A 16478-nucleotide genomic window follows, 5' to 3' on the forward strand; every position below is an offset into this window, starting at 1 on the left:
GTCACGTGTTACAGACCTTTAAGGGCGGGGCATTGCCTGAAGGGACAAGGAAATCTGCGTGCCTTTAAGAAGAAACGAGGCCACGCCCCCTCTTTGGAACCTCAGGGTACAGTTTTCACAGAAAACAGGAAGTGAGCTCCCCAGTTCACCGGATGCAGTCAGAAATTACGTTACCCACAAGGCAGTGCCTCGAACGTCGGCGGCGGGCGCTGAGTCAATGACTGACGGCGGAGGCCGGTATTCCCTGCTGCAGCTTGGGCGGAGCTTCTGGCGTCGGGTCTTAGGACGTCGTTTGGAAGTGGCCGGTATGTCCTTACTGGCCTTTCTGGCTGGAACACTGGGCATTGGCCGCTTCTTAGAAAAAGGTCTTCAAGACCGAGCAAAGGACCGCGAGGAGAATGGGACCCACCTCTACGCTTTTGTATGAGCCGTGACCCCCTCTCGAGCGGGTTGTCAGCCGAGCACTCTCCGAGCTCGTTCCCAGCTTTCGGTCTCCGCAGGTCCCGGAGGCGGCTCCCGGGGCCTTGTGCTCACCCCACACCGCGGACACTCAGGTCCCAGGTGCCCCCGCCCAGGGCTGGCCTGAGGAGTCGGCTGAGCCCGCTGGACCGGCTTTCGTCGCCGCCTCTCGTCGTCCCACTCTGCCCACTGGGCCCCATGGCGGCGCCGGAGCTGGTGAGTGGAGGGTTCCGCAGGCCCATGTGCGCTGGGGTCGCTGTCAGCACAGTTCCACTCGCTATGATATAGGGAATCCTGGGACCTTTCGCCTTTTCCTCTTAATACTGTCGGATCTGGAGGTCCAGTGAGAATGGGGTGTGGGAACGACAGTGCTAATCACTTCCAATCCAGGCTTCTGAATCCGGGCCAGGGGTTCAGGTGTGGAGAGGCACCCATTTCTGGCTCTAACCTTGAGCTTGTCGATTGGCCTCCATTCCCTTGGCCTCCATTCCCTCGGGTCTAAAATTGGACTATTAACTATTTTTCTCTTTCGGTTGAGGGAACTGGAGAGGATATGCGTGTGACGTGTGACCTTCAGTGCTCAGCAGGACCCAGAGAGCATCACTCTCGATGTGGTTTCCAGAGAGGGACTCTCCTGGTCCTGCTGTTATCTTAGTCTCACACCCAGGTGGAGTCTGACCCTCAGGCCTCCCTGCCTCGGGCCTCAACCCAGCTGAAAGCTGGGAGACTGGGATGAGAGCGCCTCTAGAGCAGAGGTGAGGTGGGAGCAGCGTTTTTGGAATTGCTGCTCCTCTAATAGGAGTAGAAGTTCCCTGGACAGACCAGAAGACAAGCCAGTCACTGAATTTATCTTTGCAGATGCCATCTGGGTACTACAAGTGAAGTTGGCTTGCCACTTATGGCAGTGAACCCATTTTCCTAGCACATTTACTTATATTTGAAAAGTGAATCCATTACAGTATTCCTTAATGACAGTGCATAGGAATGTTGTTTCTCAAGGCATGTAAACACATGGACAGGCCTTAAGTTATTCTTCAGCATGCCACCTTGTTTGCTCTCATCATAGCTCAGATCACCTTCAGAACTTCTCTTATTTACCCATTTTTCCTCACCTGACTTGCTCCCTAACTTCATTCCAGCCTTGTTCCACATCCACTCAGAGAGGTCTTCCCCAGTTGCCCCATCTAAAGTCTCCCGTATCGTAAAGTCTCCCATAATCTTTGTAGTCATCTCACTCACTTTTGGGGTTTTTTTCGGAGCCCTTAGGGCCATATGACTTTATCTTGATCATTTATTTAGTTTCTTGTCAAGGATCTTTCCTTGACAAGAGTGTGAGTCCTGTTCTCTGCTTTATCCCCAGGCTTAGAAGAGTGCGGGGCCTGTACCAGGTGTTCAGTAAGCAGTTGATGAATGAAAGATTCTACCGTCTGGGGCTCCCATCATACTTAAATCTAACTCCCCCACCGTGGCTGAACCAGAGGGACCTGGTTTCAAATCTTGCCCCTTCTCATTAGACCTGTGACTCTGGGCAGCTTGACTTTGAGTCCCCATTTGCTGAGTGTGAAATGGAGACAGTGATGGTGTTTACCCCATGGGCTGCAGGAGGATTAATGAAATTCACAAATACACACTGAGCACTGACATGTGCTGGGCACTGCAGTGTTTGCTTTATGAACATTTTCACTTAAATTCCCACAACAACATGGTGAAGTTGGTAATGTGGAAATTGAGGCTCAAAGAAATTAGCATCAAAAGGCTGGATTTAAGCCCCAGGAAGTCTAGCTCCAGATCTAGAGACTTTTAGTTGCTTTAACACAGCATCTAAAGCCCTTAGGTGCAGGCAAACAGTGCAGACCAGTGAGGCTCAGCTGCTGCTGTGTTATCATTACTTGAATTACAGTAATGGACTCACAGTCCACACAAGATTACCACTGTTTTGTGTCGCTCTCCAGTGGATTCCCATATAGGTGGCTTTTCTCTCCTGCACCTTTGTATTCTGTCAAAGGCACCATCTACCTCCCTCCTGAGCCCAGCAGAGACCTTGGTTCTCAGGAGATACTCAGTGATTCAGGCCTTGGGTCTCTCTGGACTTTTGCCACTAACCAAGCAGTAGACTCATACAGGCACCCCACCACTTCTGTTTGACTTTCCAGGCATTGGTATCATTTGAAGATGTGGCTGTAACCTTCACTGGGGAGGAATGGAGACATCTGGACCTGGCCCAGAGGACCTTATACCAGGAGGTGATGCTGGAGACTTGTGGCCTCCTGGTCTCACTGGGTAAGGCCTCACCTGTGTGGTACCCACAGCCTCTTTCATTCCACTCTCTCTCTCTAAGCATGGCTGGTTGAGAAGACCTGAGGAACCTGCCTTCCCTTCTCCCTCCAGCCCCAGCATGTTCTTATCTAACCTCCTCTTGCTTGGTTTCCTTGTCTGCATCAAGGATTGTTGTACAACAAACGCAATTCTTCTCAACACGTTTACCCAAGTGTCCAACATAAGCTGACCTCAATCTGACATTCTTATTCCAGATGCCCATGATCTGGAATTCAGCTTGATTGGGTCAAATGTCCTCAGAGCCCAGTTAACAGGACCTGTGGTTAATGGGATGTTCTCCAAGAACATGGTGAATTAGACAGACAGGAAGCTATTTGTCATCGGTGCTACTGGTATCTTTCTAAGCAACACAATCTCAGCTAAAAGACTTCTTTGACCCCTGGTACCTGCACAGTCGTCCCTTACGTCCTAAGGCCTGTGCCTTGCTTCTCTGAGGCTATGGGAGTTAATTTTAGAGAGTACACAGACATATTTTCAAATGGCATTGATGGGCGTCTGAGAAGGCTATTTCTTTTTCCCTTCTTTCCTGCCTCTTGACTGTTGTTGAGAGAGTCTGGGCTTAGTGCTGAGTCTTCAGCGTTCACATGGCTGTTGGCTGATTTCCCTTCAGCAGAAAGAACAGTCGCAGGACTCACAGACTTGAGTCAGCAGCATGAGCTTGCTGGGACCATGATTATTTTTGTTTTATCATATTTTTATAGTAACCTTCCACTTAGCCCCAGTGAACTAGTATCTGTAAAGTGCTTAGAATAGAACTGGGAACACAGCAAGTGCCACACATGCATTTGTTATGTATAATAAATTAAAAATCCCAAGTGTTCTCCCACCTAAACCTTAAATGTCCACTTTATCCAGAAATGGTTACCTCTGACAGGGCTCTCCCAGCCTTGTGTCCACATAGTCTCTCCCAGGAGGTCAGTCATCAGTGAAGTAAATCCTGTGTTATTTTATGACAATTGTGATTAGTTGTTGAAAGGAGACATCTGGGGAATAGTATTCCAGGTGGAGGGACCAACACGAGCCAAGTCCCTGAGGGGTCAGGGAGCTCAGGTTCAACAGAAGCGAAGGAATATCTGGTTCTCTTTTTCCACGGCCCCATCACTGAGCTTGGTGCCAGGAGTATGGCAGACATCAGTGAACATTTGCTCAGTGACAGCTGGGTGCACTCTGGCTTGCAGTACAGGATTTTCTAATCAGAGTTTCTGTGGTCCTGGTTTCTAAGTCATTGACTTCTCTCCAGAGTCCTCCTGTCCCTTAGCCTTCAAATTTGGCAACATATATTTGGCTGCATGTACCAGAAAACCACCTCATACAGGTTTCACCCTGAAAAAAGTTTATTACTTCACCTAATGAGAAGCCCTGAGGTGGTGCTGGCTCCTGGGTTGGTATCTACCAACCCAGTTGTCTCTGTTTGTCTGCTTTCTCTCCTTGGCCCAGATCATCAGGCCAGCATCCTTGAAGTGGCCACAGGATGATGCAGCAGCAAGTAAGGCAGCAGGTCCCCACATTCAGCCCTGTCTTCCCAACCTGGATTGAAGGCTTTTTCTTAAGAATGGGTAGCAATTTAGGTCATGGCCTACCTCAGATAACTGACTATCAGTTGAGTTAGTCTAGTGTTTTTAGCCATCCTTGGGCACCAGAATCACCTGGGGAGCTTTGAAAACAACCAGAGCTCAGTTTTTATGCCCAGAGATTTGGTTTAATTTGTTCTGTGTGTAGAACCAGGCATGTCTAAGTAGTTCTGATGCATGGGAAGGTTGAATCTTATTGATTTATTAGGGAAAACCTTCTGGAAGGAGTCATCCCCTTTCTGGGGTTTCATGGTGGTGTGTTAAAGGTGTACACTCCAGTATACTTGAGAGTTTTCCTTTTGTCTTTACCTATATACCCATGCCCCATTTATTTCTTCATGCACAGGGCATCCTGTTCCCAAACCAGAGCTGATTCACCTACTGGAGCATGGGCAAGAACTAAGGACAGTGAAGAGAGGCCTCTCCAGAAGCACCTGTACAGGTGGGTGGCATGGCAGCTGGCAGACTACCAGGGAATGACTGTGTCTGAAATTCCATGGGCAGTTTCTTTTTGCAGCCTTCCTGGGGTCTTAGGTGGTCATGGAGCACTTTGAACTGTGTTTCCTCTGTCTTCCCAATCCCATCACACTCTTTGCCTTTACTAGGGTTGAAATGTGGTATACTGGGTAAGAGATGGGCTGTAAACTTGACCACTTACTAGCCTCATGACCCTGGGGAAGTTGCATGATCTCCCTGTGCCTTTGATATCAACTCAAGGCTGAGTTGGTGCTACCTGCTGTAAGAGATAACTCCAAAATCTTGGTGGGTCAACTGGTTAAGACTGTTTCTCATTTGTGCCATGGTATAATGTGGGTCAGCAGGGGAGCTCTGTACCACATATCTATTCAGGGACCCAGGTGTATTCTATTGTCAGTATGTGCCTGTAAGGTGGCCCTGGCATCATCCACCTGGCCAAGAGGAACAGGAGAGAAGGGGAGTAGTCATATCCACTTGCATACACAGTCACTTCCATTCACATTCCATTGACAAGAACTGGGCATTAGGCTACGTGTTTTGTCATAGAAATGTGGTTTAACCTTGTGCCCAAGGACAAAATACCAGGGATATGATGAACATATACTCAGTTTGCTAAACTTAGCCTATATTAGAAAAAGATAGAGTAATAATAGTTTCTGCATCACTGTATTGTTTGGGAATGTAATTAGATAACTTGAAACTGCTTATTAGGACATTGCCTGACCCAAAGTTAGTGGCTTAATAAATTTACCTACTAGTAATATTCATATATTATTACTCATAATGAATAGAGAACAATGATATCTCAAACTTCCTTCCAGATTCAGAAAAGACAGTCCTTTCTTTTTCTGCAGATTACTATCTCCAACTATATTTTGCATTCCCACTCTTTTCTACCTGCATCCAATCATTTATTTATCTATACATTCCTGCATGCATCCATCCTTCCATTTGTAAATGAGATGTTCAGAAGCAGTCCCTAGCCTTGTCATCTTCCTACCCTCCTGTCTTGTAAAACCTCAAGGGGACATTTGCCTTTGTCAGCTCCACTTCAAGTGCGTGGATAGCACTGACGCAGATTCATGATCTCTCCCCACTAGGGTTCCTTCAGGCTGCTCAGCCAGCCAGTGAGTATCTCTGGCCAGCGCCTCCTCAGCCCTGCTGAGTCTGTCTCAAGCCTTCACCCCTTCCTGCAGTTCTCCATCTTCACGTGAATGTTTCAAAGGCACTTCACACCCATCATGCCTAAAAAGGACCTCATGATCTTGCCCATTCCTCTCGTCTGCCCATTTCAATTCATGGCCTTGCCATTCACTAAGATGAGAAAGCCAAAAACAAACTTGAACAACCCCTCAACACCTCCATTTTCATCATTCCCAATATCCAGCCATCCCTGAATCTTGATCATATTTCATCATACGTTTCTCCTGAATCCATCGTCTCCACCAATTCCATCAGTTCCAGCACTATCACCCTAGTCCAGGCTATAATCATCTTTATATATATCTGCATGATGCTAACAGATTCCTAACTGGTCCCCCCCATATCTGCTCTGTGCCTCTGATCAGCTTTATGTCTTACATCCACTTCCCTGTCTACTCACACCTTATTCCAAATATCACCACCTCCCTAGCCACTGAGATCTCAGCACATGACCTAGTTCATTTTGAAAATAAAGGCCATTCACTTGTTTTTCTTGCCTTCTAACCCTTACTGATTTATCCCTGTGGGTTCCTTCTCACCTCTCAGAAGAGTTCTCATCCCCAGCCATGGCTAATTCCCCAAGCAGCATCTCGGTCATACCTTCACTTACCTTCTCAGGTGTATTAGTTATCTGTTGCTATATAGCAATATTAAAAATCACTCATTATTTAATATTAAAATATCACTCATGTATTACCTCTCATCTGTGGATCAGAAATCCAGGCACAGCTTAGCTGGGTCCTCTGCAAAGCTGCAATCGTAGGCCGCTTGCAACATGTCAGCTTACTTCTTCAAATCAAGTAATGGTGTGAGAGACTCCAGCAAGAGAGATCTTACACATATACTTTATCTCTTACATCTTACATTCTGTCACTTTTGTTATATTCTATTCTTTAGAAGTAAATCAAGGTCCTACTAGGATTCAGGCAGAGGGTATCAAAACTGTGTGAACACCATGAGGCAGGGATTATGGGGAACCATACATGAGTCTGTCCACTGCATCAGGGAATGTGCATCTTCATTTATTTCCTACCTCTTGTATATCTCCATCTTTTCTCTACTCAACATAAAAAACGTGGTCAAGTTTCTGACACTTGAGGGAAACATTTTAAAAAATAAATGATCTTGGCTCTCCAGTGCCGTCCAAAAGTTGTTGACTCTATTTCAGCTGAACTACCAAGCTTCTTCGAGGACTCTTCTCATTCTCAGAAGAGACATCTACACAGACCTCCCCTTTACTATTTTCTGTAATTTTTGTACTGAGGGGTAATTTACACATAGTGAATGTACAAATCTTAAAGTTCATCATCATGAAATTTTACATATATATAAGCCAGAGTATCCACCACACAGGATAAGAAATATAGTATTTCCAGCACCTCTCAGGCTTTTTGTACTTCTCTCCTTATTAATATCCCCTTCTACAAAAGTAACCAGTGTTTAGACTCTGTCACCATAGATTAGTTTTGAAGGTTTATAAATGGAACTCCACAGTACACAATATTGCTATCTCTGTCTTCTTTTGATAATCATTATGACTCTGGAATTTACCCATGTGGTTGCATATATTTGGAGTTAGTTTCTCGCTGTGCAATATCTCAATGAATTAATAGATTATATATATACCTGTTTTCCTGTTGATGGACATTTGGCTGTTCTCCATTTTTGGAATATTATGAAGAATGCTGCTATGAATATTCTTGATCATATTTTTTGTTGGCCGTAAGCATGCATTTCTGTTGGGAGTATACATACAAGTGGACTGGCTGGATCATGGTGTAGTTACATGATTAGCTTTAAAAGAAGCCATCAATCAGTTTCAAAGTGACTGCACTGTTTCACATTCCCACCGGCCACATGTAAGAGTCCTCATTGCTTCAGATACTAGTGAGCAGGTGGTATCTGCCCCTTTACTCTTTGAGTAGGGGTATTTCTCAGCACCACAGTACTAAAAATGTTCTTACAGGTTATTGTTGACATTCTGATGGACAAATGCAACAACTGTGATAATGATAGGAGACAGTGGTCTAAAATTTACAGAACACTTGCCATGCACTGTGATGACTGATTTACATTTTCTCATGTAACCTTGTTATGAACTGAATGTCTGTGTCCTCCCAAAATTTGTATGTTGAATCTCTAACACCCCAATGTGATGAAATTAAGATGTGGGGCCTTTGGGAGGTGATTGGGTTTAGATGAAGTCATGAGGATGGAGCACCCATGATGGGATTAGTGTTCTTATATGAAGACAAAGAGACCATGGCCTTTCCTAGGTGTGGTGTGTGGTGCTGGGGGTGGTGGGGAAGAGAAGGAGAGTTCTCTGGTGTCTCTTCTTTTTCTTTTTTTAAATATTTATTTATTTATTTATTTGGCTGTGTTGGGTCTTAGTTGCGGCACGCAGGATCTTTGTTGCAGCATGCGGGATCTTTAGTTCTGGCACGTGGGAATCTTTTAGTTGTGGCATGCAGAATCTTTAGTTGTGGCATGTGGGATCTTTAGTTACAGCATGAGGGATCTTCAGTTACGACATGAGGGATCTTTCGTTGTAGGATGCGAGATCTAGTTCCCTGACTAGGGATCGAACCCGGGCCCCCTGCATTGGGAGTGAGGAGTCTTAACCGCTGGACCACCAGGGAAGTCCCTTGGTGTATCTTCTTATAAGGATACTAATCCTCTCAGGTCTCTACCCTTATGACCTCATTTAACCTTAATTACTTCTGTAAAGTCCCTATCTCCAAATACACATTGGAGGTTAGGGCTTCAACACATGAATTTTGGTGGAACAGAAACATTCAGTCCATACCAAAATTTGTTTTTTGAGTAAATACAGGTCTATTCAGATATTCTGTTTTTTCTTGTATCAGTTTTGGTAATTTGAGTCTTTTAAGGAATTTGTCCACGTCATCTAATTATTCTATCCATTACTTTTTAAGATGGTTTCATCTCAAAATGGTAAATTTTATGTTATGTATATTTTACCACAATTTAAATTTTAGGTATGTATTGTACATATCATTTTTATAATGCCATTAAAAACTGACATTCTTGGGCTTCCCTGGTGGCGCAGTGGTTGAGAGTCTGCCTGCCGTTGCAGGGGACACGGGTTCGTGCCCCGGTCTGGGAAGATCCCACATGCCGCAGAGCGGCTGGGCCCGTGAGCCATGGCCACTGAGCCTGCGCATCCAGAGCTTGTGCTCTGCAATGGGAGAGGCCACAACAGTGAGAGGCCCACGTACCGCAAAAAAGAAAAATAAAAAACAACTGACATTCTCAAAAAAATAAAGATTGTTCATCGTACTTGTGTGTGTATGTTTTGCTTTTTTATTTGAATACTATAAAAAGTATCCATTTATGTTGTTGTATAGGATTTGTACTTTTCATTTAACAGTACATTACTAAGATTCATGATGCATGAAGCTATAGTTTACTCATTTTTTTCTTCTATGGTCATTTATATGAGTATAACACAATGTATTCATCCATTTTCATGGGAATTTTCTTGTTTCTAATTTTTTGTACCCACAGACAATACAGCCATGAAAATTCATATGCATGTGTTCTCACAAACATGTGTAGGAATTTCTCTTAGTAATATTCCTAGGACTAGAATTTGGGGATTATAAGTTAAGCAAAAGGAGAACTTTACTAGATGATGCCCTGTTGTTTTCTAAAATGGTTATTTATACCCACTTACACTTCACCTGCCTTGTATGAACAATTCCATGGATCCGTACCCTCTCTAACACTTGATAAGTTTTTTCAATCAGGTGAATATAAAATGGTCTCTCACTGTAGTCTTAATTTGCCCTTCCCTCATATCTAAGAAATTTGAGTTATCTCTTCATATGTTGATTGGCCAATATACATCTGTGAAATATCAGTTCATAATATGTTCAGTTTTCATTTTGGGTGTGGAGTGTTGAAGTCTCCAGCTGTAATTGTAGTTTTGTCTATTTCTCCTTTCAACGCAGTTTTTGGTTTGTATATTTTGAGGCTCTTATATTTGGTACATACAGATTTAGGATTGTTATGTCTTCCTGGTGGATTAATCTTTTTATCATTATATAATGTCCCTCTTTGTCCCATTTTCTTTGCTCTGTAGTCTGTTAATATAGTCCTGATGTTAATATAGCCATCTTTCTTTGTTTACCTTTTTAAAAATTATATTTAGTTTAGTCAGATTGATTAGTCTTTTATAAAGAATGCTTCTGTATGTTTATGAAATCTTTGCCCTAAGATCTAAAAGATAGTCATTTTCACTATTTGTTAAAAGTTTTTAATCTTTAGCTTCTAACAGTTAAGTCTTAATCAGTCTGGAATTAATTTTTTGTTTTGTACAAGATAGAAATACAATTTCATTTTCTTCCATTGTGGCAAATAATTTTTCTACATTCATTTATTGAATACAGTCAAGCCCCCTACATATGACCAAGTTCTGTTCCAAGAGCACATTCATAAGTCCAATTTGTTTGTAAGTCCGACAAAGTTAGCCTAGGTACCCAACTAACACAATTAGCTATATAGCACTGTACTGTAATAGGTTTACAAGACTTCTCACACAAATAATACATAAAAAACAAACAAACAAAAAATAAAACATTTTTAATCTTACAGTACAGTACTTTGAAAAGTACAGTAGTATAGTACAACAGCTGGTATACAGGAGCTGGCATAGAGTGAACTGGCAAGAAGTGTTACTGACTGGAGGAGGTGGGAGATGGTAGAGCTGAAGGATCATCAGCAATAGGAGAAGAGCAAGCTGCAATTTCACTCACACCTGACGTTGATGGCACAGGTTCTGGTTCTGTGCTGGATTCAATTCTGTCTACCCTCTTGAAAAAAATGATCCAATGATGTCTGGATAGTAGCTATTTTTTTCTTGTCATAGATGACACGGTAACGCTGGATTGCATTCTGAATGGCTGCTGCAACTTTTGTGTACTGTTTACATTTGGGTCCTGTGCCTCAAAGACTAACGGTGCCTCCTCAAATAAAGAAAATTCCCTTGCCATTTCCTGCGTCATGAATCTCTTTGGTTCTTCAGTTACTTCTTCTTCCTGTTGTCTCTCTTCATTCTTTCTCTGAGCCTCCAATTCCATCCAGTCTTCATTAGTAAGCTCCTTGTTCGCATCTTTGAAAGTTCACAACTTGAAGGTTCGTATGTAGGGGACTTCCTGTATTCCTTCCTTTTTCCACTGGCATCTCTGCTGCTTTTGTCTTATATCAAAGTTCCATATATACATTTCTGAGCTCCCAATTCTGTTTTTTCCTTTGACAATTTGACAGCTTATCTTATATCTATGCTATATCACACTGCCTTGGTGTATATGATTTCATCATAATCCTAATTCCTCAAAGGGCAAGTCCCCTTGCTTTATTCTTCTTCAGAGATATCCTGGTCTCTCTGTTATTTTATATAAATTCCACAATCAGCTTGCCAATAACCATGAAAAACCCTACTGGGATTTATCTGAAGTTGTATTAAATTTATAGATGAATTTGAGGGAAATTGGCAACTTTATATTATTAATCTCTTTTCATATAAATCTTCATTAATGTGATATGTTTTCTGGTTTACTTCATCTAAATATTATCTATTTTGAGTTTGTTCACCTAGTCTTTACTAGATATAATAGACTCAATATTTGCACCCAGTTGCTTATCACTGCCCCTGCCCCAACTTTCACACACTCCACAATCCTAAGATTTTGTTTCTCCTCTTTCCCTGCCTCCCTCTCCACCATCCTGTCATCCTCTTCTCTTTGCCTGGCATTCAACATTCTCTCAAAACCCCGAACCTTTGTACTTTCAGTCATCTGCTACAATTTTCCTCCTAATCCCTCTGTCAGGGAATTCCTACTCATCTTTAGAAATAAGCTCATGTAGCACCTTGTCCAGGTAGCCTCCACTGACCTCTTTCTGTCTTCCATCTGGGCCAAGTTAGGTCCACCTTCCCTGTGCTGTCATAGCACTATGAGATGTTGGAACACAGTCATTATCATTACTCTGTCCACCCTACCCCATTCTGGAGAGTGAGGAGGAGTCTCCACTCCAGATTTTCTATTCTGCACCAGATTTTCCTCCTGGGTTACCTTTTAAAGATGTCAAGAGTCCAAGGATCAGTAAAGAAAGAAATTTTAAACCTGGGTTTAAAAGATGTAAAAATGCCATAGACAGTAGAGGCTTTATTTTCACCTTCATTCTTCCACTAAAGTGTTAATTTATTTTGTTCTGTGTTGACATCACTAATAGGCACCTTTCTTATATTGGATTTCCTTCAGGTGAAAAAGCAAAACCTGAGATCACAGAGCTTACTGCTTCTCACCTGGTCCTCACTGAGGGAGCCCCTTTTGAGGAACGAGTGACACATGGAGCCTCAAGGCATTCCAGGCTGGAGCAAGCAAGGGATCAGGAAAAACTGTCAGAAATGCAGGAAGGGAACTTGAGGCCAGGAACAGACATCCACAAGGAGACATGCCCTAGGAAGTTGAGCCATAAACATGATGACTTTGAGACAGATGATAGCCTTTATTTAAGGGTTTTACAGGAGCGAGTCACTACACGAGATGCTCTGCATGAACGTGATTCCCAAGAACCAGGAGGAGACCCTGTTACTGATGCAAGGAATAATCTCTACAGATGCAAGGAATGTGGAAAAGGTTTTAGCAAGAATTGGGCCCTTGTTCGGCATCAACAGATTCACGCTGGAGTGAAGCCTTATGAATGCAGTGAATGTGGGAAAGCCTGTCGTTATATGGCAGACTTCATTCGACATATGAGGTTTCATACTGGGGAAAAGCCATACAAGTGTATTGAGTGTGGGAAGGCCTTCAAACGCAGGTCTCACCTCACAGAGCACCAGCGTATTCACACTGGAGACAAGCCCTATGAGTGCAAAGAATGTGGTAAAGCTTTCACCCACCGCTCCTCTTTCATCCAGCATAATATGACTCACACTAGAGAAAAGCCCTTTTTGTGCAAAGAATGTGGGAAAGCTTTTTACTACAGCTCTTCCTTTGCTCAACACATGAGGATTCACACTGGAAAGAAACTTTACAAGTGCAGTGAATGTGGAAAGGCCTTTACTCACCGCTCCACTTTTATCCAGCATAATATGACCCACACAGGAGAAAAACCCTTTTTGTGCAAAGAATGTGGAAAAGCTTTCTGCCTGAACTCATCCTTCACTCAACACATGAGGATTCACACTGGAGAGAAACCCTATGAGTGCAGCGAATGTGGAAGGGCCTTTACTCACCGCTCCACTTTCATTCGGCATAAGAGGACCCATACTGGAGAGAAGCCCTTTGAGTGCAAAGAATGTGGGAAAGCCTTTTGTGACAGCTCTTCCTTAATTCAACACATGAGGATTCACACTGGTGAGAGGCCCTACGAGTGCAGTGAATGTGGAAAGGCCTTTACACACCATTCTGTTTTTATCCGACATAATAGGACCCATAGTGGAGAAAAACCCTTGGAATGTAAAGAGTGTGCAAAAGCATTTTACTATAGCTCTTCCTTTACTCGCCACATGAGGATTCACACTGGAGAAAAGCCTTATGTATGCAGAGAATGTGGAAAGGCCTTTACCCAACCTGCAAATTTTGTTCGGCATAATAGGATCCACACTGGAGAAAAACCCTATGAGTGCAAAGAATGTGAAAAGGCCTTTTGTGACAACTTTGCCTTAACTCAACACATGAGAACTCACACTGGAGAGAAACCCTTTGAATGTGGTGAATGTGGGAAGGCCTTCAGCCATAGTTCATCCTTCATTCACCATCGAAAGATTCACACCAGAGTTTAAAAGATGTAACAAGGCCTTTTGCAAATGTGTTCACTTCAGTCAATTTTAGTGAACTCATACTGGTGAAATACCTTTCCTTTTGAGTATAACTATTCAGGGAAGTCTTTTGGCCAGAGAAATATCTTACTCAGTATCTGAAGAGAAACATCATAATTTTCATCTCTGTGAAAGCTTTCTGTGGCAGGTCATCTAGAAATTGACCCAGCCTGCAGCTCTGCACTACACCTGAGAATCATCCACGAGAGAGACTCAGTGGTTGTCATGCATTTGAGGAAAATGTCAGCAACAGTTCTTTCTATGTTTATACTATAAATCCATCTCAAGAGTATTTTAAAAGAACAAAGAGATGTAGAAGAAAGGAAACAGAAATGCATGTGTGGCTGCTTTCTGATTTCCCTGCCAGGCTATGACAGTTTGTCAATTGTGTGTGTGCACATGCAGAGGGGATGAAGAGGGAGAGATCAAAAGGCCTCATCACCTTTATGTGTTTTCTTATATATCCATAGTCAGGAGAATTGGACCATTGGGGCAGCTCTGCTAACATTTATTAAAAGTTCTTTGTTACAAAACACTGTCATGTCTACCCTTGAATATAAGGCCTGAGTCATGAAATACATATACATACACACCTACATATGCAGTCAATTCTTCTAATTCATGGTAGTTATAGTCTATAAATTCACCACAAACACTGAACTAGTGAATACTGAACCATTGCTCCTAGTGGCAATACAGGTTTAAGTTCCTGTGAGCCTCTGTTCACATTTTCATCAACCAATCAGTACATAATCTTTTTATTTATTTATTTTTTAATTTTTTTTTTTTGGCTGCATTGGGTCTTTGTTGCTGTGCATGGGCTTTCTCTAGTTGTGGCAAGCAGGGGCTACTCTTTGTTGCAGTGCATGGGCTTCTCATTGTGGTGGCTTCTATTGTTGCGGAGCACGGGCTCTAGGCATGCAGGCTTCAGTAGTTGTGGCATGCAGGCTCAGTAGTTGTGGCATACAGGCTTAATTGCTCTGCGGCATGTGGGATCTTCCCGGAGCGGGGATTGAACCCATGTCCCCTGCATTGGCAGCGGATTCTTAAACACTGCGCCACCAGGGAAGTCCCAATACATAATCTTTTATGGAATTTTTTTCTGTTTTTAAAGATACCTTATTTAATAAATGTTTCTTATGTTACATCCAATATTTTCTTATAATAAAAATATTTTAATTATATCATTTTTGTGTATTTTTACTGTACTGCTTTAACTTTTTCACTCAGTCATACATACAAACAATACACATATGCAGTACTCATATAAAATAAACATGTAAACACTATACAGTACACTGCTCTACAGTACAGTCATGCAAAGAAAGTCCTAGAAACAATTAAAAATTAACCAAAATTAAAAACATTAAAACTCTGATTTTGATAGAACTGCAGGATGTGTGATGGGGCAGTGCCCTGAGTGGATTAATCTCCTGACCTTGGCTTGACCCAGGAAAACCAAAGGAGAGGTTGTTGCCTTGTTTTGCCATCTCTTCCAGGTCTTTGTTGGTGGATTCCACTTCCTTCTCTGCCAGAATTTCTTCCATGTCTTCCATCATGTCACTGAAGCCTTTTTTACTTATATGCCATGTGATGTGCATTATGTGTTTGACACTGTCCTTTATGTTTTCTGTAACACCTTCAAAGCCTTTGAAATTTTTCAGGCAGTCTGGCCAAGCATTTTCCTAACAGTTAATGATAGTAGTCTGCTTGTTATTATCCCAGGCTGTGCCAACACAATAATAGTGCATATGGTGACGGACATCCAGTAGTCCATCATGGTGGTTTCTTTATTTATTTAGGCCACACCATGCACCACATGGGATCTTAGTTCCCTGACCAGGGATTGAGCCCGTACCCCCTGCAGTGGAAACACAGTCTTAACCACTGGACTTCCAGGGAAGTCCCATGGTGGTTTCTTTGTTGGTGTTGAGAACTTTGCTAAAAAGCTCCCTCATGTTGTGCTTTTATTATGTCCTGATTGAGAGGTTGGATAACATGTAGTATTGAGGGGTATGAAAAGATCGTTTAGGTTGGAGTGGGTATTTTCAGTGCTGTCTTGTACAGTTTTGTTTTTTTTTAGTCGGTCTTCATCTCATGAATCCACAGCTTTTGCCACTTTTCCATCTTTTTCTTAGATTCATTACACTACTATAGATGTTACTTTTGTTGCAGGAAGGGGGATCCCTTCCAGGGCCCGAGAGTGGGCTCTTGTCTAACACTCGGAAATGCATTGTCCGTGGAGACACACATGCTGACAAAGCAAGAGACTTTATTGGGAAGGGGTTCCCCGTGTGGAGAGCAACAGGGTAAGGGAAACCAGGAGAACTGCTCTGCCACGTGGCTTGCAATCTCGGGTTTTATGGAAATGGGTTTAGGTTCTGGGTTGTCTCTGGCCAGTCATTCTGATTCAGGGTCCTTCCTGTTGGCGCACGCATTGCTTAGCCAAGATGGATTCCAGTGAGAAGGATTCTGGGAGGTTGGAAGGACATATGGACTGGTGTCTCCTTTCTCCTTTTGACCTTTCCCGAATTCTTCCAGTTGGTGGTAGCTTGTTAGTTCCGCATTCCTTACCAGGACCTCCT

At 42.9% G+C, this 16478-nt stretch overlaps 1 protein-coding gene across 1 annotated transcript; it reads left to right on the plus strand.

The window, feature by feature from the left end:
- Positions 1 to 443: 443 nt before the first annotated feature.
- ZNF599 (zinc finger protein 599) lies at positions 444 to 15119 on the plus strand. Its single transcript, XM_069540181.1, is given in 6 exon segments — positions 444 to 675; positions 1820 to 1854; positions 2613 to 2739; positions 4714 to 4809; positions 12332 to 13767; positions 13769 to 15119. Coding segments are annotated over 4 exon segments (1704 nt in total). The 5' UTR covers positions 444 to 675; positions 1820 to 1854; positions 2613 to 2705; the 3' UTR covers positions 13907 to 15119.
- The last annotated feature ends 1359 nt before the right edge of the window (positions 15120 to 16478 follow it).

The sequence above is a fragment of the Delphinus delphis genome, chromosome 20 (assembly GCF_949987515.2).
Source record: "Delphinus delphis chromosome 20, mDelDel1.2, whole genome shotgun sequence".
NCBI lineage: Eukaryota > Metazoa > Chordata > Mammalia > Artiodactyla > Delphinidae > Delphinus > Delphinus delphis.